Source organism: Lingula anatina, chromosome 10 (genome assembly GCF_051362555.1).
Source record: "Lingula anatina isolate TDL-2025a chromosome 10, LinAna3.0, whole genome shotgun sequence".
Taxonomy (NCBI): Eukaryota; Metazoa; Brachiopoda; class Lingulata; order Lingulida; family Lingulidae; genus Lingula; species Lingula anatina.
In genome coordinates this window covers 16,207,724-16,230,884 of record NC_141776.1, presented here as the reverse complement: position 1 = coordinate 16,230,884, position 23,161 = coordinate 16,207,724, and the positions used below count along the sequence as shown (strand labels likewise).

At 38.7% G+C, this 23,161-nt stretch overlaps 4 protein-coding genes across 8 annotated transcripts; 2 read left to right on the top strand and 2 right to left on the bottom strand.

Moving 5' to 3' along the window:
* Positions 1-643: 643 nt before the first annotated feature.
* LOC106180248 (TLC domain-containing protein 1) lies at positions 644-8,742 on the bottom strand. Of its 2 annotated transcripts, none has more exons than XM_013564188.2 (6): positions 8,460-8,742; positions 3,443-3,684; positions 2,713-2,780; positions 2,081-2,163; positions 1,545-1,719; positions 644-1,131 (listed from the first exon to the last, which is right to left on the bottom strand). In XM_013564188.2, exons 2-6 carry the CDS (start codon positions 3,655-3,657, stop codon positions 926-928), a joined length of 747 nt encoding a protein of 248 aa, XP_013419642.2. In that variant the 5' UTR covers positions 3,658-3,684; positions 8,460-8,742; the 3' UTR covers positions 644-925. The 2 variants fall into 2 exon arrangements, with proteins under 2 accessions (XP_013419642.2, XP_086852637.1); XM_086996511.1 differs by lacking the exon at positions 8,460-8,742 and adding an exon at positions 5,143-5,544.
* A 1,342-nt stretch (positions 8,743-10,084) lies between these two features.
* Positions 10,085-14,243, top strand: LOC106180244 (uncharacterized). The gene is made up of 6 exons (XM_013564180.2): positions 10,085-10,285; positions 11,613-11,862; positions 12,243-12,379; positions 12,750-12,894; positions 13,388-13,524; positions 13,765-14,243. Exons 1-5 carry the CDS (start codon positions 10,225-10,227, stop codon positions 13,509-13,511), a joined length of 717 nt encoding a protein of 238 aa, XP_013419634.2. The 5' UTR covers positions 10,085-10,224; the 3' UTR covers positions 13,512-13,524; positions 13,765-14,243.
* A 3-nt stretch (positions 14,244-14,246) lies between these two features.
* On the bottom strand, positions 14,247-17,766 carry LOC106180246 (uncharacterized). Its single transcript, XM_013564182.2, has 2 exons — positions 16,570-17,766; positions 14,247-15,342 (listed from the first exon to the last, which is right to left on the bottom strand). The coding sequence occupies exons 1-2, from the start codon at positions 16,657-16,659 to the stop codon at positions 14,704-14,706; spliced, it is 729 nt and encodes a 242-aa protein (XP_013419636.2). The 5' UTR covers positions 16,660-17,766; the 3' UTR covers positions 14,247-14,703.
* Positions 15,221-21,408, top strand: LOC106180247 (uncharacterized). 4 transcript variants are annotated; one of them, XM_086996513.1, is made up of 6 exons: positions 15,221-15,361; positions 15,627-15,720; positions 19,401-19,643; positions 19,867-19,985; positions 20,329-20,473; positions 20,739-21,408. In XM_086996513.1, the coding sequence occupies exons 3-6, from the start codon at positions 19,439-19,441 to the stop codon at positions 20,945-20,947; spliced, it is 678 nt and encodes a 225-aa protein (XP_086852639.1). In that variant the 5' UTR covers positions 15,221-15,361; positions 15,627-15,720; positions 19,401-19,438; the 3' UTR covers positions 20,948-21,408. The 4 variants fall into 4 exon arrangements, with proteins under 4 accessions (XP_086852639.1, XP_086852640.1, XP_086852638.1 ...); XM_086996514.1 differs by lacking the exons at positions 15,221-15,361; positions 15,627-15,720 and adding an exon at positions 18,770-19,142 and having other exon boundaries at positions 20,742-21,408; XM_086996512.1 differs by lacking the exons at positions 15,221-15,361; positions 15,627-15,720 and adding an exon at positions 18,788-19,142.
* Positions 21,409-23,161: the final 1,753 nt, after the last annotated feature.

Genomic DNA, 23,161 nt, shown 5'->3' with positions numbered 1-23,161 from the left:
GCTTTGCGACAGTTATTATTAACAGTATATTATACGCGTTTAAATTTTTTTCAACGTCATATTTGCTACACATACTGGACAATAGAAGTGTAACCCCCTGAATCAGAGTAATCAAAGTAGGTAGATCTTGAATAGTTATAATGCCTGGTCTACTTGTAATGTGACTAATGAGTATAAAACGACTAAAACCGCTGTACCATGGAATTGTATTGTTGGTCTTTTTGTGAATTTTGATGTTAATAAAATGATACCAGGAGCATATCATTCCGCAGTCATTTATCTCTGACAAAGTATTGGTTCAGTAGGAGTGACACTTCTATTGTCCAGTGTGTGTATGTCTTGACATCCTGCAAAGCTACTAATATTTTCCAATTCAGATCATGAAAGCTATACACCCTTCAAAATTAGGTAGCTAGCGTCGATAGTGAAATGTCCTGGAAAACATGGGGATCTAAATGGTTAAGTGCTAGTCATTAAGAATTCAATCGTTTAATCAAAAAAGGGAATAAAATCGAATTCAAAAATTGGACGAAACGCACTGAGAGCACGCGTTTATAGATGAAGCAGTAAATTTTTAAAACCAAGGTGGAAATTGTGTTGGAAAAGTTTCTCTCTCGCTTTTGCAATTAACAGATAAATCTCCTTTTAAAAATAAATGAAATATTTTATTTGTCTACGACTAATGGACACAATGATAAAATGCAAGTATTTATATAAATTCGCATGGACAAAACGTGCAGGTTTAAAAAATGAATTAGCAAAATAAATACATAAAATGTAAGTCGCTGCGTTGTGTACGGATTTGATGTGCCCCATCTCCACTGAATAGAACCTCAAATCAAAATTACTCCCAGTGATCTTTCCATGGCATCGTGTTTCGTCTTTTGGACATTCTGCTTTGTTGTGTAACTATCTTATTTACCGATTAGTCTGTCGCCACTTTGTTGTGGCCACGTTTTGACCTTCTCACTATTTGATATGCTATATTTGATCCAATCAGAACCACGATTGTTTGCTGCGGGATAGAAATGACGTAACACAACAACGGCAGCTGTGCTGTGAACCAGAAGTCGAAGTTTAACATCACAAAGACGAATACTTGTGGAAAGAAACGGAAGATGAAGAACGTCACTGGAAATATAAATGCAAAAATATTAGATATAACCTTCAATTGAAGAAAACCTAATCAACACTCGCCGATACATTTACAAAGAGACTCTAAATTTTGGCAACTGTTTTAATTTTAAACTGAGAAAGACCCCATTCCCATACCTAGATCGATCTAGCGGGATCGGCCCATCTCCGGGGGGATTCTCGCTATACTGCACTCAGTTGAAGCGGCTCTGATGTCTGACACGCCTACTTAAGCTGTAAGGGGGTAATTCACTATCGATTAGCAGCTTCAGTAGGCGTGCCAGACATCTAAGCCGTTTAATCTGAATTCAATTTAGCGAGAATCCACTCGGAGATGGGGAATGGGTTCTTAAAGTCTGCCAGATCATCTTTAAAGAAAACATATTCTATAAATATAGAAATATGTGTACCCAAAAATAAACCATTGAGCCTCTTGTACAGCGTCGATTCTCTTCGCCCCAACATCGCTAGAAGTTTTCTTCCGTGCAGAAAGACGTTTGTTATCTCACACAAGTAATCCCAAAGAACGAATATTGTGACTTGTCCACATGGGGGAAACTGCGAAGCCGTGACGAAGAACGCACACTAATGATAAAAGAAATTATAAGTTAATAAATAAAACAACGTACATGTATCTCAAATGAACCAATTCTTGTTTGATTTAATTTGTTAAAAACACCCATCCTGATAATATTTGTGCAATTGTTTCTTTTTTCTGTCGTGTTTGAATGGATTGACCATCTCTCCATCGCTGGGTACTGCAAGCACCCAACATATTCGCTTCATACATTTATGGCTATTATATTCACTTTTCTAAGCTATAGTAATGCTTTAAGTATTTAATTAGATATCAGTAAAAAGGTGCATGTCTCTACATGACGAAAAAGAGGGCCACCGAGAGAGAGAGAGAGAGAGAGAGAGAGAGAGAGAGAGAGAGAGAGCTTACCAAAATATGATGCAAATAAATATCAAAACTTCCTATCTGTTCTTTGCTGATACCCATAGCAACTGCATCGTAGGCAAAATATCCTGGAAATGAATGATATACATGTAGATAAAATCATCTTGAAATTTCCTTCTTGACACGAGAATAATCCTGTCATTAACCTGTCTGTATGTATTGTGAATTACATAAAGAAATACCACACAAAAATGAATCTCGCCAGAAAGTATTGCGAAAAAAACACGGAAAGACATAAAACAAGAAAAGTGAAAGCAGTATTTTATATACAAATATATATCAAATACCAGGCCCGTTGCTGGGGGTGGGGGTGGGGGGTGGGGGGTTCGGGGGGTACGAAAGAACCGCCCCTTATGCTGGGAAAAGGTCCACTCTGGGTAAAATTTGATCTAGGTACATGAAGTTTTTATGGAAAAAGATCCACTTCAGAAAAAGAACTCCCCTTTTGAAATTGCTGGCTACGGGCCTGAATACCCCGGTACCCGCCTAATCAAATCACAATGTACACAGCATACTTTGATACCTGAATTAAGTTATTTTCAAGATCTATCCACTAAATGAATACCCGGTTCATGTGAATAGGCCTATTAAGTAATCGCCTCAAGATTAATACTTACCTGCTGACATACAGTGTAAATAGAACGCCCAGGGAGTGCTCTCGATCCACTCGCGTCCTGACAGCGTCCTTAAAAGAAATTAAACGGAAGTTAGAAATATTTCCTCGGAAAAACGGGACATGTTTTCTCACTGTAAGCCACGGCGGATGCTTCCTATCTTGCTGACAACCTGGTGAACCAGCGACACCTAGCAAAAAATTTATCAAAAAAAGATGAACGTGTGGATCTAGAAATCGGGAACCTCTTGCAACAAGCTGCAATAGGCCCCATGACCCAGACGAGCGTTTTGATAAAAACCGGGGAGAAGTCACCTGGTCTTGCCAATAGTTAATCGAGGAAAATTTCAATTAATTTGGGTATACAGGTACCTTGCATAATACTGGTTCCTGCCAAAGGCCCTAGATTTACTAGAGACAAATGTGGTAAGATATACAGATCGATATACACGTATATTACAAAAAGCTCACAAACTTGATAAATTCATCGATATATTGATTTAGTTTATTCATATAAAACTGAGTATTAAATCTATAGATAAACATATAAAAGAATGAAAATACAGATGACCCGACAAAAATACATAAATAAATAAATAAATAAATAAATAAATAAATAAATAAATAAATAAATAAATAAATACGTTTCAAGATCAACTGGTATGGAATCCACACCTGTATGAAATAATATTAAATAAGAACTGAATCTTAAAATTTCACCACAAGACACTCACAGTATTAAGGCCAGAGAGCCATTCAGAATAGCATGTAGCCAGGATATAACGTAAGCTGTCCAGCGATCTGGGTATCCGGCGCATTTCTCAGGTGTGTAATGACTGACCAGCCGATTAAGTGCCGTAAAGAATAGGAAAGAAGTTGGGAATATTACGACAACGGCCTTGCCCTTCCATGTGAATTCCTCGTCGAATGACGCATGCGGAGTGTCCATTATGGCCGACTTGGCTTACCACATTAGCTGAAAAGAAAATTTAAAAAATATAAATATAGTCTCCTGTGTATATATTGGAGAATACTGGAAGTACCACAATACATGTACAAATGACTTCCTAAAGCTTATGATTTCTTAAGCAGGCAGAACCTGTAACTGTGGTGTTTATTTTCCAAAATAGGGCCTATTTATAAGGTGGATATAAAATGTTCAGTGTTTCATTCATTAGCCGACGAGAGATAAGTATTAATTAATAAATTAATAAATATTTTAACTCCAGTTGTAGAAAAAGACGACTGATTACAACGACTGAGCAGCCCATCTAAATGTAGTACCCAGTACTTACTCTACGCGGAAAGGAACAATATGAAGACTGACATTTGTACAGTAATAACCCGCCTGTGGTTATACAGGTTCTTAGATTTCTTTTTCACCGATAAGCTGTAGGGTTCCCCCTGTATCTATTCAATCTCCTTACCTTATCTTCTATCCATGTGCCCTGACCTGCACCATATACCTTGCAACTTACACTAAAATCGCCACAAATATGTAATGCCTTTAAATATATATACGTCTAACCATTTTAATCTGTCCATATGGACTATTACGGCAAGACCCCTATCCATTTATATATTTATGGGTATTTTATATGGTCACCCTTTGTTTCAGTGGGATTGTGATTAACCTTAAATAAGAATGAAGAACCAGTAAAGGTAGTAAATAAGTAATAAAGCGCAAATTATATGCTTATGATAACAATAACAAGTACAATATTCCCCGTGGTATCTTAACTGGTATTCGTCATGTCCTCAGCCCATACTGTTTGAAGGGTCGTAGAGCCAAGGCAACGATAATCAGTATGGCAAAGATGAAATGCGTATTGATAAACACCTTGAAAACCGGTAGCGCGATCCGATCTACCGGTGAATTCTGGATCCTTCGGTGCAGCATCTGGTAGTTGGGTAGGCCTGAAATTAAACCTGTACCAACTCCACTGCCCTCCACCAGACAAAGGGAAAGCTTTTCACTTCTTTGACATTTATCTACCTGTGTACATTTCTGTTCTGTGAACGATGTAAAGGAACTGAGAATCCGTGTGACAGAAAGTCCGCCCTCCATTTAGTTATAATGGTTAGGGTTAGCCTGGCCTAAGTGGGTCAAAACTTAGGGCGAGTCTTACCCGTACAAATAAAGAATAAAGGGGAAGCGGTATCTCTATCATCTTACACAGGCGCGGATGTTATTTGAACAACAGCATCATCTTCCAGCTGGTCTTCTGGTAAAGATCAACCATCACCAAACCCAAATTAATGACCTTATACCGTTCGTCCCTATACATTTTATATACAAACGTACATGTGCATGTACACAAACACGTTATCTCAATTGCAATTGGTCATTTTTGACCTTAATCTGTTCATAAACGTACATCGATCGACTGAATGGGATCGCTAAAACGGAGTCAATAGTAATGTGAGGGCTTACCTGCAAATCAGTCGTTTTAAGTAATCTTCGTCTTTTAGGACACTTATTCGTCACTGTTTGATAGAACGCCAGGTGTGTGCATGTACCTGCCTGAACCCCCTTAAATTTTGAGGGGTCAAAGATGTCCGTTCACATCAAGCGATAATGGTTCTTTCCTTTAGTACGGATGAGAATGACATAGCAATCTGAATCTAGTACTCCGTATTTACTCTGGTGGCAGGTAACAATATGAATACTGACACCTGTGGGCTTCCCCTTGTATCTATTCAATCTCATTACTTTATCTTCTATAATGAATATGTCACAGGCCAGAGCCATCATCATCAGGTTATATGATATACCTTGCTCGATGACATTCACATTTAATTACACATGCCATTATTGCCATACAAACAAACTGGCCTGTGATAAATACATGTCGCACGTCACGAATACATATATGATTGGCCCAATTACACGCATAATTCTTTCATTTCTTGTCAATGTCCGTGTACTTGTATGAGCACATCGAACTGAGCTCTAGCTTTATGACCCCATTCCCACATATTTTAGATCGATCTATCCCTGTGGGGAGTGTCACTAGATTACTGTGAGCTTAGCCAGCTTAAATGCTTGTCCCGCCTACTAAAAGCTGTAAGGGGGTAATTAACTACCGTGCGCGCTGGCCTGACAGCAATTTAGCGTGAACCCCCAGGGAGTTAGGTCGATCTAGATGGATCGATCTAAATCTATGGGAATGCACTCTATGACACACGTGTGCTATTCTTGTAATACCAAGTACCCGTACATGCACATGTACACATATCCTCTGACAGTTGTGTAATGCGTCTATTTACCCTCTCAGAGACACCGCTGAATTCGCTCGTGGTCTTAAATTTTTCCAGCCAGCATGTGCCAACTAAGCGAGATTTTCACACCATAATCACATTATATGCTTTACTCAGTGAGTGGACTGTGTGGTTGCTCATTCCTTCTCATTATTTTATTACATATTTATCTTTAAATTAGAATAAAAAACATATAAAACAGGATGCGTAGCACTCCTACACATTAACTATCCAATATAATACTCCATCATATGTTTTTATGTTTCTCTGGGCTAAAAATATTCAGATATACAGGGTTACCACTTAATATGGAATATTTTTTTTGGCGAATAAATTTTCTACAAAATATTTAATTTCTCTCTAACTACTTTAAATCCAAAGCTGAGGTGTCACTCCATGTGTAGCCAGATGTGTTACCTAATTACCACACAACTCTCGAAACAATTGATGCATGCAGTTGCATGTTCTGTGGTCAGAAATTTGAGAGGTGGCCTTTTCGGCAATTTCTGCCCTTGTATAAAAACGCATGGGTTTGGTCAATCTTTGGAGCGTGTTTAGAGAAGCAACAACGGGATCGCTCTGAAACTTGACAGGTATCTTAGTGAAGAAATGGTTCGACAGCAAAGCAACGCAGCTTACTATGGGATTCTTGCTCTCAGAGAAAATGGCCAGAAACGGACAGCCATTGCCTGGTAATACAACATTTATCAGGAACCGTTTGTGAAGTCCTCCAAAGAAATGCTGCTACAGTAGTGGCACCTACTCCAATACCTCGACCAGGGTGTCCACGTATCACACCAAGAAGACAGGATCGCCTTCTCCTTAGTGGACGCCGTGCTGGTCGTACAAAAACAACCAGTGTCCTCAGAAAAGAGAGACAGAATGTCATTCAAACGCCCGTTTCAAGGTCCCACGTGAACAAGAGATTTCTGCAACCCGGTTATTTTGCACGAAGACCAGTAGGGAAACCACTGTTAACAGCAGGTCATATACAGCGACGTCTGCAAAGGGCTGGGGACCACGTGCGTTTGCAGCCAAAACACTGGAATCACGTTGTTTTCAGTGATAAGGCCAGATATGGGTTTTTTAGGGTTGATCGTCGAATCCGTATCCACCGACGTGTACGAGGGGCATAAAACAATTATTGTGTACTGCCTAGGGTGCAAGCAGGGGATGGTAACGTCTCTGTTTGGGGAGTATTTCATGTCGGTGCCCAGAACCAGTTGATTTTTCTAGGAGGCAACCTCATCCAGGATTCCTACAGAGACATTCTACAGCAAACAATGCTTCGATTGCTAAGATTCATCTTCAGGAACAACTTTGTGTACCAAGACGACTGCGCAACCCCACATCGAGGCCGCAGAATCACTGTTTTTCTTCAAAACCAATGGGTTCAACAACTGCCCTGGCCTGCAAACTCTCCAGATATGAACCCAATTGAAAATATGTGGGCGGAAGTAACTCACAGAATTAATAGCTATGGTCCTCGGCCGGTAAATAGTGATGAACTGCGACAGGCAAATATCACTGCGTGGAATGATATCCCCACCCAAACTCTAAAAAACGTGTCACAGGATATGCCATGTAGGATGAGGGCGCTGCAAGCGGCTGCTGGAGGTAATACCCGCAATTACTGACTTTTCATGATTTACTGTAGTGAGTTCTTTGACTGTGTAACATATCACTGTCCGGAGGCTATCATTTTTTTAAATATCTTATCTTAAAGTTTATACTGGCATCAAACTGTTGATATGGTTTTCTGGGGGTGTTCCTTTCTTTTGAATAGCACCTTATGTCAGATTTAATATTATTGACCAAAATATCTCACAACAGAAGACTGGATGTTATTATCACTCAGTGACATACTGTTTTAATGACTCAAGCCAAAAAATAATTAATCAGCACTCAAAAATAACAATGATAAAAAATATTCCATATTAAGTGGTAACCCTGTAATTGGTGCGTGTAACCACTGCATAGTTCCACACAAGATTCGTTACATTCCAACAAACTGGTGACCTGACATAACTTTTCTATAGCCGGCCAAACCATATGCGTGATGTACTGGTAGGCCTATGTTGACAAAATACAATTATGTTCGTACCCTGTACATGGTACGTCTCTGATATGTACTGAGTATCACGCAGCTGATAAATGTTAAATAGAATGACATTTTATTCGAAATTATTTTTAAATGGGACACTAAAATTATTATTTGAAATGACAAAGAAAACCCTAGAAGGTATAAATTTGATGACAGCTTTTCCAGTGTGGAGCCGGTTATTTATATAGTACACGATAGCGTGTATTAGGCAATATTAGAATCATTATCCTCACACCCCTCAATGTATCCTTTTTTTCTGTAGTCGGTTATATTATTCATGTATTCTTTGAAATACAACTAAGGTGCGTGAACAAACTCAAAATTAGCCCTACGGTACAGATATTAATACGGAGGTAAATAAGTACAGGTATATAATAAATACTCCCTCGTAAGTGTGGCTTCGTAAAAGTGTGTCTCCCCAGTTTTAACTATTAATTACATGTACTTTATATCACACACACTTGTATCAATCATGCTGTACTAGTAAGGACTTCAGCTCCATCGAACTGTCTGCAGTTAAATGGTATGGAAACTCCTATAGTCCAATGTAGCTCTCGATTATCTCCGCTGCTGATTCCTATAATGGTGGTTATATAAGACCTCTTCGGATTTGACAATACCATAATGGAGTCAATAAACCTAAAAGGTTGTAACGAGGTCAGAGGGTGAATCTTGACCTTCGTGTCCCATTTAAGACTGGGGAGGGGTGCAACGCCTTGTTTCACAAAAATTTTCACCTCTACCGCAATAAAGGAAGTACTGCGAATTAGTTAAGTGCGCACAGAGCACAATGAATGTTTCAGTATAGGTTGAGTGGAGGTTCTTCCACTCAAATGTTGAAATTATTTTTAAAATATATATATATATTTAAGTGTTTTTACCCTGAAATTAGAGGGTAGGTAGGACTACTCAACTTGAGGTAAAAAAAGTTCTATAGAAGTAACTTATCAAGGGGGGAAATAAGGTTTGGGACGTTTGGGGCCACCATATCTGTTATCATTGTTAAATATTGTTATTATTTTTATTATTTTTATTTTTTTTTTATTTTTTTTTTTACTATTATTATTATTCTATGTTTCTGATATATTGTAGTATTATATAGTACGGTGACTTGTAGGCCCATGAGGCCGGGTGAGGATCTCACATGTCACGTTAATAAATAAATAAATTAAATTAAATTATATTGTTTACAGTGGTGGGACCCAGTACCAGGGACACACGTGGTCTACTATTAGATCAACACTTTACGGGCGAACAATTCAGACTTGCTACTCAGTATATGTATCAGGCCGCAAAGCAACAAGTCAAATTAGAATGTGTTTTGATGAGTTTTACTTTTTTTACGATAAAATTAACGACCTGACTCTTAACCTGTGTAAAAAAGGTAGTTTAATTGATTGAAAATCGGTCTAACTTAATTGCACAGAGACTCCTCTTCTCCTCCCCCCCCCCCAAAAAAAAAGTTTCAGAGTTCAATGTAGTCTCTCCTTTGTACTTCACTGTCCGTGTAATTGTAACTGTCTGCCTTCGCCGTTTTCTTTTAAGTCCAGGGTGGCTTTTCCACACGTATCTTTCTATAGTCTATACGCCTGTGAACCTGAGTGTGCGGCAACGTGTCTTGAGGTTTCAAAATAGCCTTGAATGCAGTGGTAATTTATACATCACATTTTCTTATTTATAGCAGTTTGGGATAATGTGGACGTAATAGATCAACGATCCCCCTTTTGATTACGTAAGATGTTTGGATGCGACCTGAAAATAAATAAATAATTCATGATGGCTGAACACGTGCGCAGAGATCTGGTTTCGATGGCCTTCCTGGCATGAAGCTAAGAGCCTCTGAAAGCGGATGTTAAATCATAGCTCAAGAAAGAAACATAGTCCGGCGCTTTATTAACTGATAATTGTCGACCAATTTGGACAAAACATCATTGCGAAGAATGTTTATTGAGATTTTTGAATCATCGATCTGAAATGATACTATCTAAAAGTGATTTTGGGCAATTTCAAAAACATAAGTGCAATAAATGAAAGTAAGGCCCGGAATATGGAACAGTGTGAAGGAGGGTAAGGCACAGGCATAGGAACGGACAAACACAAAGAACGCTGGAGTGGGAATACCATTCTGCAAGAAGGCTGAACTGTAAGAGGATGAAGATAAACGTTGCTCTCGCTCTGTTCGCAGTCTTTCTTACTGCGTGTTACGCCGATGGTAAGTTGGGTTTACATGGATTTAATATAATATTCAAATTCTTGGGAACTTGCAGAGGCTAAACGGGCGTCTTACAGCTCTAATTTTGTGCGGTTTTGTAAAAAATTACCAGTCAGAGTTCCGTTGATGTTGATGGAAATGCTGGTATATTTAATCACAACTTTACGTAGATTTCTGCAACAGTTTTGATACGTGTAAAAGTATGTGAGCTGACAGCTAACGTTTTCCAATCACATGGTGATGCTTTGAAGTGCAAAGCAAACTTTTCAGTCTCTACCAAAATGAAAGCGCGAAACAAGGATAAAATCGGTTTTAAGCCCTCTGGTCGCTGATGCTGCTATCCACTAGCAGTGAATAAGAGCCTTGAATAAATGAATAGTTAAACAATAAGTGACCCTTCTAGATTTTTAATTATTAACTGAACTGTTCATCGATTCCGTCTTGACATGTAAGGTAAAATCAGATTGAAAGTAATTACAGGTAAAAAATCATAGAATACAAAATAAACGAGTAAAGAGAGCATGTGTTTCCCTTTTGAATCAGAACAGTTTCTGTATGGCTGGGCTGGGAATTGTTTTCACTGTGAAAGGCGGTTCAAATGCAATTAAATTGAGAGATGGTCTGCGTCCCTCTTTCTGAAATTCTGCAGGACGTCCGGGTCAAGAAACGGAGCCCTTGTGCCAGATTTTGACCATCAGCTTTCTCTTCAGGGTTATTCTTTCCTGCTGTGTGATCCTGTTGGTGTTTGTCAGGGTTTAACGCCTTCCGTCCTGACAATGTTATCACACGTGGTTTTAATTCCACGTATTTTTGAGGAATCCGTATCCAAGAGAGTTGTTTGGTTTTAGGGGTTTGTGTTGTTTAGTTGCAAGAACTTCTTTATAATATCACAGAAACTACGACTTAAGGCAATGGCAAAAAAGGAACCAAATATAAATAAGGCAAAGGTGCATGTACGAGAAGAGGCAAAACACTATTTGGTTTTTAGAGACTGCTGCCGGGGAGCTCGGGAAAAAACAGTATACTCACCCCGAGTTTGAAAGTCAGATAGGAGACTCTCCTCTATTGTATATAGCAGACGAAAGTTGTTACAGTTTAGCATTCTGAAACACAGGGTGTCTATGAATGAAGGAATTTATTTCGGGTATGGTCATTGCCCAGTGCGTGCCTCTCTCTTGTTTTCGTTAAATATCAACACAAACATTTTCATGATGAAGTACTTACAGGCGTAGAAAATGTTCATCTTTCCCAGCCATACGGCATTTATTCCTATTTCTATGTTAGATAGTGTATTATATAACCATACATAATAATGTGAATATTTTAGATGAACCCGTGGGAGAAACAGTCGTGGAATTTGACGACGAACTCGATGGAGAACCAGTCGTGACCGAGGCGCCAATGGTCGTGACCGAGGCGCCATTGGCCCCCTGCCGAGGCCGGCAGGTGCTTGACTGTATGAACCCCCTTATACAGTGGGCACAGGAGAAGGGAATCAGCCTGTTCACCTCGGGGAGAGACATGGGGAGGGAGGAACTGCCGACCACCAGGCGTGATTACGTAGAGGCGTCGTGTGGGTATGTCGTTGGCATCTATGTATTGAAAAAATAAGTACTGAATAATAGTGATGAGAGATTAATGAAAAGACCTAGAGTTTACTGTCGTTTTAACTGATGTTTGTAGTTTATGGTAAAATCATCAGAACATTTCATAGCTGTTGATGTGCGTGAGGTTGAGTGAGTGAGATACGTAATTAGTTCTTTATCAAATTGTACTTATTTTCTTATAGAGTTAAAAAAATTATAGGTCTCTTTCTCTCTCTCTTGTATCTACCATGTTGCCGCAATAACTGAAAAAAGTAATGTTTTCGTTCGCTCCGAAAACATGGTGATCACTCATTGACTGGCATGTCAAGTTCGAACATGGTCACGGTCAGGTGATTTTTTATATCGTTCAGGTTGTTTGGAGAGATGAGAGAGTGTTTCTCAGACTTGAAGGAGCGCTGTCTGCCGCAACGCCCCGGATTCCTCTACGGCAAGCTGCTGGACGGACTGGAGGCGACATTTGGAGTCATATGCGGCCCCAAGATGGGCGGTAAATACCTGGGCGTCCCCTTTTTATTTTTGTTTCTGATTTTTTTCAGACATCTCATCCTGAGTCAAAGCATAAGTCATCCTGTGTACTTCGTTCCAAATGATCGTGTTGTAAACTTATCAGTTCTTGCTTACATGATGATTATCATTAAGAAAAAAGTAAACATCCACAAGAAAACAACATAAAGAATTGCCCAAAAACTTAAATAGACTGCCAAAAATGCATTCTCGTTACTGGTTACTATCATACTGTAGTAGGCCTACTATCTTAGGTTATATTTGTAATATACCCAGATTTGAAACGGAGCAATTAGCACTCTTACGTCCATTGTCCATTTATTGATTTTCTTTCCTTATTCTATGATTTCTAGTGTATTTGAACCACTTGGTGTGTCTGAAAGAAGTGACGAAGACTAACGTAGAGGCGCTGAGGGTGTGTAAGCGACAGGCGGCCGGATTAGGGGTCAAAATCGCCATGAGCCTGTTTGGACTTGTGAGCCGAGAAACTATTTGCGAGTGAGTCGATTTCCATTCTTTACAAGCACCTACAATGCATTTGTTTGCTAGATATTTTCAAAAAGTTGTTACAACTGCTTGGTACAGGTGAGGAAAATGGTTGCAGTTAGGATGGATGTGCAAATCGCTTTCTGCTGCATCTTGTTATCATGGATCTGCGTCTGTTAATTGAACCAATGCTTATTTAAATGATATAGGGGCCTAATAGCATTTTGTTCTACTTTGCTGCTGAACACTGTTCTCTCTAATAGCCAGCTTTTACTGTCTGATGACAATCTGAATCTGTTTGTAGACAGTAGGCCCCTATATATCATGTGACTCGTGGTTCAGCGCATTAATTACCTAGAGCTTTTTTTCGAAATCTGTGTAACTGGTGCTAGTGGACATTTAACTCCTTGCAAACAAATTTAACAATTATATAGTTATTTGCGACATCTAGTTGAAAAATAATGTTAAAAGAATTATGAAACTGATGTTTTCTGCATAATTCCAGAGGGGTCGACAGTTACGCGGACTGCGTTGCCAACGTATACGAAGAATGTGGTGAGGATGTGTCAGATGTGATGAATGAGATCTCCTCTACCGCAATGAAGAGACTGCTCCGCCTGGAATGTTAAATGTGCCGTGAAGGTGAATATTACACACCAAAAAATTTTAAGCGTGCATGATTTATTAAGTGATTTAGATACTATACTTGTAATATTTCAAAAATCGAATCAAAAGTAGTTTAAAGAAAAAAAAGACAAATCTTTTAAAAATTGGTCTAGATTTCTAAGTTTTCATTAGATAAAAATAGATCTTATTTTAAATAAAAAAAATGATTGTAATCAAGATTACAATAGACTTAACAAATTTTCTCATATTTTTCAGGACTCGACTGATCTGTCTACAGCACTTTGAAATCTGAAGACGCTTAACGCGACTTAACAGCACATGATGTTGAATGCTTGATCAATAATGTGTTACTAGATGTCTCTATGGGAGGGTATCAGTGACCAATGTTTTGCAGACCTGACAGATATCAACTCTCACCCAGTATACATTCAGTAAAATGCACAAAATTCGTTTTAGAACTAGTTTAATAGTTTAAAAACATAAATGTAATTACACTATGAAGTATAAAAGGTATAAAACAAATTAGAGACAATAGAAGCCTGGTTTACATCGTTTCATTTCTGGACTTTTTCGCGAAATTCCACTGCATACTTTTTAAAGTCAAGATGAATGAATTACACATAAATGCATGATTTTTTTTACATCACTTAGCTCATTTTTTAAGAAATGAGTAACGAGATCACATAATGATTTTAAACATTATATTGAAATAAATAATCCATTGTGTAACTCACCGATTGACTCAGTAAAGTTTATTTCACAGCTCTCTTATGTTCTTGGATTACACGTGTTTCTTTAAATAAAAAATAAAACTCCTTTATGTACACACGATTTACATTATTTATAAAAAATAAAACTCCTTTATGTACACACGATTTACATTATTTACATCACATTGCCAAATCTTAATTTTATACTTGTGAGAAAGTGGAATCTTCTTAAGTGAAAGAAAAACCGCTGGCGGTCTTTTATACTGCATGTTCTTAAAAATTTTGCGTTACATCACAATAAATGCACCCCATTGATGTGTGATATGCATGAGACCTTGACGTGTCTACTACTACTATATTTATGTGTAATATTTACTTCTAGGCCTACTACTATCTCCCTTTACGCCGTTGGGCGTCTAGGGCGTCAAAAAAGGTCCTCCACTCCTCTCCGTTTAATTTTCATGTACAGCCTTCTGGTGGTGTACTAATTTTTCTGAGCCAAAAACTGCATTAGAAACACAAAAAATGTAATGCAAGCACAAACGATACCAATCAAAGTACACACAATTTTTGCCTTCCTCTTGCAGTTACAGCACCCATTGAAACTCTGTAAGCTGCCCAAACTGCTACTAGTACTGTAGCTTCTGTCGTCAAACGATAGGTGGTGCTGTGCACCATTTCTGAGCGCTAGTGTCGTAATGAGTCCCTTTTCACAGTCAGGTGAGAACGTCAGCATCGTCTGCTGGGCATGAAGTGGTGCATTATAGTGCTGTGGATGGGGATTTCCCAGTGGGCCAGGAATTTCCTTTGGAGGAGATTTCTTTGGAGGAATTGTGTCGGGACGTGTTTGTTGCGCTCTGTCGTGAATGTCACGAGAGTCATTGTTTAAAGGAGCAACATGTACGCCCGGAAAAAACGGTATTCCTTCTTCACAGTCACCCTCGTCCTCGTCAGGTGGCGCTGTGGGCTCGAGGTGGTCGCCAGGGAAACCAGCGTTGAGGGCCATGGCTGCGTTATCGTTCACATTGGCGGTAATGGAGCCGGTTTTCCTCTCTCCTTCCATAACCTCACTGTATGAAGGCGGAGGTTCGTTCGCATCCTGCACGGTTTGACGGTGCGGGAACTAGAAAAATGAGAAATCGGTGGGTATTGTGAAAATTCTGACTGAAGGCCTATTGAGAAATTGACCACTCACTGATTCCTTCTTACAAGTACGATACAGAAAGATAAGTGGGCCTAATATTACTATTAATTCTATATCTGCATTTGTAAGTAGGCTACAATCCAGCGTTTTTTTTTTTTTTTCGTTGTAACCTGCAACAAAGATAAGGTAAACACGAAAATATACTTTGCTGCACACGCATAACCCCATCAATAAAATGTAAACATTTCAATCCCTATGCATAGGAATGCGGCGAAGGTTACTACAACACAGACAGGAAAAGGGCTTTGTCAATATCATAAAACAGAGTGCAAGCTTGTGACCTACCATGTATATGCAGTAAGTACAGTTTATGAATTCGTATAGTGAACTTGGGTGAACGGGGAAGATACATGTAGATATCGAACAGTTAGTTTATGCCATGAACAATCGCGAAACTCACACTGATTAAACCACGTTTGGAATGTACATGTATAAGGCCCCATACACAATAGATGATCAGAGCACTAACTGATCTGCCGACTACATATGGCCGACCCCACTTCTAAAGCGCCTTGATTGTATCCTCGCCTCCACATGAGCGAGATTTAATCCGTTTAATCTGTTGGTGCGTGTTGAGGCTGGGAAACCATCGGGAATCAGCGATATCGCTTTTGAAGTGTAATCGGCCATATTTAGTCGGCGGATCAGTTTGTACTCGGATCATCCATTCTGAATGGCCCCTAAGAATATGATGCCGTTCTGTACTTTCTTTGATAGTCATGCCGTTTTTGACTTGAAGTCGCAAACTTATGATTTTGATCTCCGAAGTAATGACTTGGAACCAATATTTCGATCTCCGATGTTATTGATACTGACTGCATGTAAGCGTTGCGTTTTTAACAGCAAAGATATGTAGTTTACCCTGCCGTTTTGATGGCACCTGCTGTTGAAGTTTGAAAGTTATTCTCTGTGCATCCCGTTGTTAAAAATCATTAAAATATATAGCGAGGAAAAGTCATAAACAGAGGTGTCCAGCAACATGAAAATATTCTGCGCCCGTAAAATGTAAAATGATTGCAAAAAGGGGAAAAATGGGAAGAAATTCAAAGCTTATACATATGTATATTAATATCTCGTTAATTGATTCTAAATCAACCATCAAGATTGCAGGGGGAAAGAAAACCGTATAATAATTCAATACCTTACCGAGCTTGAGGCAAAATAATCGTCGTTTCGAGTTGCCATTTTACCGGGTGTGCGACCGTCGGAGAGCTCATTTCTTCTAATCAAACACATTGTCCTTATTTATATGTAAGGCAGGTTTGCGTCAGAAAATGGCAAAAAAATTAACATGTCATATTTTCTCAATTTAAGCCCCTGATTGTGGGAAACTTTGTTTTATCGATGTCATGAAATTTTCAGTGTGTTAAAATGTTTCCCTTTCTCAAAATATACTGTTTGACAATAATAATATCGATAGATACATTTGTCACGCTCTTATCATTTAATTAAGTTGTTTTTTAAACTTTCTATCTGACACAGAATTTTTTCCTATCAGAAATGACAGCGTTCATAAAAATCCCCTGAATACGTTGCAAGTATTAGTCAGAATAACAAGGCATAAGCTGCTATATCCAGAACCATATTTTATATAACTCCCGAGAACAGGTGAATTTCCAGATGATGTTATCGGGTCTATAGATCTTCCACGTACTGGAGTACACTTCAAACAAAAACGGGGACATTTGTTTCATCCAGTTCTCTTCACGGAGACTTATGCACTTCTGATAACAACTCTCATTCTTTTCAAAAGAAAGGGAAACGCGCACACAAATAAAGATAAAAGAATAACGAAAGAAAAGTCCCCCTTTGACAGACGCGTTGTAACAAACGAGAGACCGCAATACTGTTTGTTTTGGGGTTACGAAGTATAAACATGTGATGGTTTATTTGTTACCTGTGTTTTATGACACGAATAGAGCCGGGAAGAAAAATGAAACAGCACTCTTGTTTGTTCTGGTGTCACTGGTATCATAATTAACGACAGTCTGGGGTTTTCTTTTAGTCAACGGAATTTCTGTCACATTAGGGTTGAACTCATTATATTTCCCTTATTACAAACATTTATGCCAATTTCACACCGGGGTGACCAAGCCTGTACCCTTGGGGTGGGGGTGGGGGTTCGAGGAGTTCCAACGAACCTCCCTTTTTGCCGGGAAAAAGGTTCGCTCTGGGTAAAAATTGATCTAGATACACGAAGTTTTCATGGTAAATGGTCCATTTTTCCAGAAGATGTAACCCCCTCCCTTTAAAAATTGTTGGTTTCGGGCTTGACGCCGAGCATGAAATGAGGAAAATACGCCAAAATCGTATTTCAAATAGTCGTAAGCCCAATGTAAACGGGGGTTTGTCCAATACTTGTCCTTATAGACGCCTATTTGGTCCAAATTTTATAACTACATGTACCATTAATACGTATGCGGCTGTAAAAGTCCCTCCACGGCACACTTTTTTATTAATCTATTCTACAGTTTCTTATTAGGTGGCACATTCCTTATTCTTAGCTACGTCGCTATGAATTTTAAGGGTATCAGTATATTTTTAAGCTGTTGAAAGAGGAAATGAACGCAACGAAAAAAAACCCCAAAATACATTATTTCAAAGTTGCATCAAAATGAAATAAACATACAGGTGTGACGCAGTTCTAAAGCACGCGCCGTTTTTAATGCTAACAGGGTTGATACAGTCAATACAATTAGCACGAACAGAAAAGTGGGCCATTTCGTACTGAACCAAAAACCCCTTCTGAATAATAGATTGGCAAATAAACATAAACTTTACTGTTGTAACGCCTTCTTCACATTGTTTGTAAGTGCGGTAGGTCGAATTTATTTATTTACGTCAGCCTGTAGCCAAATTACGCCATGAAGCGACCAAGCTACATAGTCTAACTCCACTATATGAACTTTAATGATACCAGTAGAAGCCCGCCCGGTCTCTTTTTTATCCCATCTTCCAAAGAGACGCGTCTGATGATGTGAGACCTCTCAGGTATCTAACAACCTTGCGTCTGTTTCCTGAATATTTATGTCCTTGTCTGAATTCCTATCTTAACCAGTTGAGAAAATTCGACCATCCATTCAGCTAGTTAACTACAGCGGGGGCATGGTAATTACGTGTATCTTAGCAGCGCTATCCACATACAGAATGTCATTTCTTATCAGTATACATTATTCGTGCTTTTTTAAAACGGACAAACAAACAGAGAACCGCAAGTACCGATATTCTCTACTTCTCTCAAGCTACAAGTGACGTGGCTCGTATGAGAATTGGTGGAGAGAATATTTTCATACCAAGGATATTTTTAGTGACCATTGCTTTTACGTTCCTTATTATTATTATTATTATTATTATTATTATTAATAGAACTAGTTTAAGTTTGCGGTATCTTAAGCTATTCGCAACGTCAAAGTACCAGAGACCAAGGAACGCTTATCAAATTGAAGTCCACCCCACGCAGCAGACGTTGCTCTATAATTATGCAAATATCTTCTACCAAATTGGGAGATGCTTATCCATTTCCTCTAAACCTCAGTACCAATTGTACGCAGTTTTGTAGTTCACTGCATAGTCTACATCTGGTACAGTTGTGTATGGCGTAGAAGCAAGGATAACTAATACTCTGTTGATGCTCTGAAATATACAGTGATTGCAATAGTATAATTATCCTTGGACAAGTTGTCAATTTGCGTTTGTGACCTGTGTCTACTACTCATCAGGTATGGATATTTTCTGTATTATAGATTTAAAATAAAGATATAGGCCTACCACAGAGAGTCGCTAGCCGTCGTAATTTTTATATGCAGTACACAGTTGTACTATTTGGTTCCTAAAGGCAAAGTATATATATATATATATATATATATATATATATATATATATATATATATATATATATATATATAATTATTTGTAACATTGCATATATAATGTATATGTACATGTATATATATATATATATATTCACTTCTTGGCAGCCCAGAGACAGTGCATCAGATAGCCGTGGACAGCGGTGATGGGTGATTTTGCTGGGCCCGGCTTATTCCAGCCATGCACTGTCCCCGAGAACAGAGTATTCGGCACTACGTACGCATGCGCAGACGCTACTATTTGCACTCTGAACTATGCCTTCTTAATATTCTTGCAAACCCCGTATGTGTGCCTTTGCCCACCAGGGACAACCACTGTTGTCAACGCCACTGGAGCGACATGTATAGCTGGTAAGTTTTATTATTATTATTATTATTATTATTATTATTATTATTATTATTATTGATGCCTAGCGAACTGCTCGTTTTTGGCTTGAATATCTCTATATACTGTACAAATTTTCTTTGCATTCCATAAGCTTTCATCAATTGTATGGATTTTTAGGAAAGGAAAGACATTAACCGAATTTGACATTACCTCAATTGTCGAAATGTTCTAAACAAGTAATATTAGATATTGTTGCAGTGGCCGGCCAGACCTGCCAGGCGGAGTCCGACTGCTACTTCAAAAGTCTCGACTGTGTTGGAATCAGCAACTCGAACCTGGACGAGAAAGATATTGAGTTTCTCAGGGTAAGAAAATAGCATTTAGCCCGATGTGACAAAAATGGTAGTCTAAGGAACAGAAGTCTGGGGGCCCATATGATTAGTAGAGGCTTACCCTCTACCAGGTCCACAGATTGACTTTTCACAGGATATTCACAGATATGTCTTTAGATAAATAGACGGCCATTTTACTACCTCTGGCTTTTCCTATTTTTCCCAATATAAATGTCACCCTGGTAGAGGGTAGTACAGGTTAGGGTTAGTGTGTGTGTGTGTGTGTGTGTGTGTGTGTGTGTACGTGTTCATGTTAGGGCACGTATATAATCCCTCACCTAGTGCAATAAAAACCATACTGTTATATTTATTTCAGCCAGTGGTTCTGCAGTTTTGCCTGTTCACCCTCGATTACGCTATAGGATCTGTCCCGGTGTGGACTTGTACTAACAATCGGTGCAGTACAACTAGAACGGCTCGGCCGGACTTCACGGCTGGAACTACAAGGAAAAAACGGCATGGTACGAGTTTCTTTTTCTAATGAGACTTAACTAAGGCGCACAGAACTTTTGACCGCTCAAAAATCTGGTATGCGAGTGTTGTGGGTGACATGACACAAAAATACACATTTTTTCTTCGTCCAATCAAAAACAAAAAATAAAGAAATAAAATAAAATAAATAAATAAATAAATAAACTTCCATCGAAGGATCAACCATGTCGCTGTAGAAAGAAAACATTATGTTATATACCGTACATCAGTTTTTTGTATTATCCCATATTTCAGCAGTCGCCGACCATGACCCTAACGACAACAGCACTGCTGTCAGCTTCCAGAAGAATGCGCATGCGCATAGACACAGACACCGGCGCCAAACTGAGCCATGTGCCGCTACAACACCGGGGCTATCTTTATATGAGCTTTATTTAGATCTTATCGTCAGCGATTCAAACTATGAGTGTAGTGTCTCGGAGGTGGAGATGAGCGAAAAATAATTGTAACAGATTTTTTTTTTTTTTTTTTTTTTTGGGGGGGGGGGGTCCAAAATATTACATCAAAAGTCCCAACAAATCGGGGCACTGGCAAATTAGCATGAACTATGGTTGACAGTTTCCATCCAAATGTGCAACACTGTATAATAATGAGAACAACGTCGACAGCCATATGGTAAAACAGATCGTTCTAGGTATGGGAAGGGGGTCTAAGAAACGGCAATTTCAACTATTATTGGCTTCAAGGTATGATTTATTTCAGATGATTTACTAAGTCAGATATCAACTACATGTATCTGGATATTTCATGTGTCCCATGCATGGAATAATGTCTTGTAACTTTTATATGCTGACTAGGAGATATTGAGAAAATGAACTGTGTTGAAAGGATTCCTATTGCATTGTATTTTGTTATTTCATCCTATGTATCATTGCCAATTAATTATATAATTACTGTAACACTTTCTTTGTCTTATCTTAATTCTGTTGCAATTTTGCCAGAGCATAAACAGTATATTGTTTGGACTAGTAACGCTGGAATCAAGCAACAGTGAAGTAGCGTGGAGTAGAAAAAAAGGAATATTTCATTTTTGAGCGAACTTGCCAGTGCTCACAAGTCTGTGTAAGGCCACGCCAAGGTCTTTATTACAGGTGAGACAGGAATGGTAGTCCTAGGAATGGAAGTCCGGGGTTCCATACGATTAGTACAGGTTAGAGTCAGGCGGAGTATTGAGGTTAGTATATGGGACGAATGTCACCCGTATAAAGTAATGGGGAACCAAGAAGTTGTAGAGAAGGTCTTTACAACTACGGTTCGATAGCGGACTGCCATTCCTGTCACGCGTGTACGTGTACACAAACGTATATGTATGCGCGTGGTATTAAACTAACAGAAAATAATCACAGTGAACAGTGTAAATGTAAATTCGCTGTTCGTGACCATATGGTTAAACGTGTGTACGTGTAGTTCAGACCACAAAGATGACAAACTTTGATGCATGACGACCAGTAGACCGATAAGAATTGCACTGACTATTAGAGCTAGGGATAAAAGAAGAGTTCTTCTCGCATATCAGGGGCTATTAAAATAGTATACAAAATTACAGTGTGTGTCATACAACAATTTGGTAACAGACTACTAGCTCACCCTTTGGTAAGAGAGTATATAGAAGAGTATTGGATACGTTATAAGTCACCCTTATCTTATAATTAATCACATAGTAAATCTCGGACTTGTTTTCACTGGAAATCGATCGCCGGTACTTAAACCCACCTTGGTGGGCATTATGATTACGATTAGCTCACCACAAGGAGCGCATCCCGTGTAATTAACGTAAACCCTGTGTTATTAAATGTCCTTCCTCAGGAGCTAACCGTATGTATTCAGACAGTCGTATAAAGCTTGGGCATCCCAACTTAACTGGAAAATTCTAACCTGAGACCTACTATAGTCAAGGCTTTAAATCTTGTTCTTGGGAGTTCTTAGCATTTGGTATAATTAACACGATTTTCGCCACTTCTTTGTCAAAACACTTAATGCTTTCTGTATTTCCCCGCCTCTTCTTTCTTTTAAAATGCTTTGTATATTTTAATTAAATTTAATTAATTTGTTCTTTGTTAATTTATTAATTAATTGTCGATCTTACTTGTCGCAATTTTTTTTTTTTTTTTTTTTTTTTGGGGGGGGGGGGGGGGGCGCACCTGCGCCAGTGAGTGCGACTGTTGGCGCTAGGCCTGTCACATCTACCACAGCGCCCTTCCAAAGTGAAGACTGTCTGTAGTCTGACGGAACATAGGCTGGAAAGGTATCTATTCTTTTCCCAAGTTTAGGACAAGAACTACATTTCTGTAGAGCTTTTTTTCACTTTTTGAGAAACCTTTAACATTTTAGATTTTTTTGAAGTGCGGGTACTGTTTCCTATTCGAGTAGGTTTTAATGTTCAGTTGTTAATTTTCAACGCACGATTGAAATATTTGGTGCATCCACTTCAAATGAAACGAACTTCTTTTATTGAATGTAAAGTTGTATATAAATGGTTAAAAATTCTTGACATAAATGGTTATAACCCTCGGAAGGGTCGGTTATGTCTGTCAAATGAGAAAATTGATGACATTGTGTTTGGTGTGCTCAAATGCATTTTGCGCATCCAAAATTATGCAACTACATTATGTACCTGACACGCAATGATAATAATAAATCACAACACGAAGACTTGA

Excerpts from the sequence above, each read along its gene's own strand:
- LOC106180248 (XM_013564188.2), bottom strand. The coding sequence starts at position 3,657 with ATGGACACTCCGCATGCGTCATTCGACGAGGAATTCACATGGAAGGGC. Across the intron at positions 2,164-2,712 it reads TTTACACTGTATGTCAGCAG|GATATTTTGCCTACGATGCA; the intron begins GTAAGTATTAAT and ends ATTCATTTCCAG. Across the intron at positions 1,132-1,544 it reads GCTCAATGGTTTATTTTTGG|TGACGTTCTTCATCTTCCGT; the intron begins GTACACATATTT and ends TTATATTTCCAG.
- LOC106180244 (XM_013564180.2), top strand. The coding sequence starts at position 10,225 with ATGAAGATAAACGTTGCTCTCGCTCTGTTCGCAGTCTTTCTTACTGCG. Across the intron at positions 11,863-12,242 it reads TACGTAGAGGCGTCGTGTGG|GTTGTTTGGAGAGATGAGAG; the intron begins GTATGTCGTTGG and ends TATATCGTTCAG. Across the intron at positions 12,895-13,387 it reads AGCCGAGAAACTATTTGCGA|AGGGGTCGACAGTTACGCGG; the intron begins GTGAGTCGATTT and ends GCATAATTCCAG.
- LOC106180246 (XM_013564182.2), bottom strand. The coding sequence starts at position 16,659 with ATGTGTTTGATTAGAAGAAATGAGCTCTCCGACGGTCGCACACCCGGT. Across the intron at positions 15,343-16,569 it reads ATTATTTTGCCTCAAGCTCG|TTCCCGCACCGTCAAACCGT; the intron begins GTAAGGTATTGA and ends TCATTTTTCTAG.
- LOC106180247 (XM_086996513.1), top strand. The coding sequence starts at position 19,439 with ATGGGTGATTTTGCTGGGCCCGGCTTATTCCAGCCATGCACTGTCCCC. Across the intron at positions 19,644-19,866 it reads TGGAGCGACATGTATAGCTG|ATATTGTTGCAGTGGCCGGC; the intron begins GTAAGTTTTATT and ends AAGTAATATTAG. Across the intron at positions 20,474-20,738 it reads TACAAGGAAAAAACGGCATG|CAGTCGCCGACCATGACCCT; the intron begins GTACGAGTTTCT and ends CCCATATTTCAG.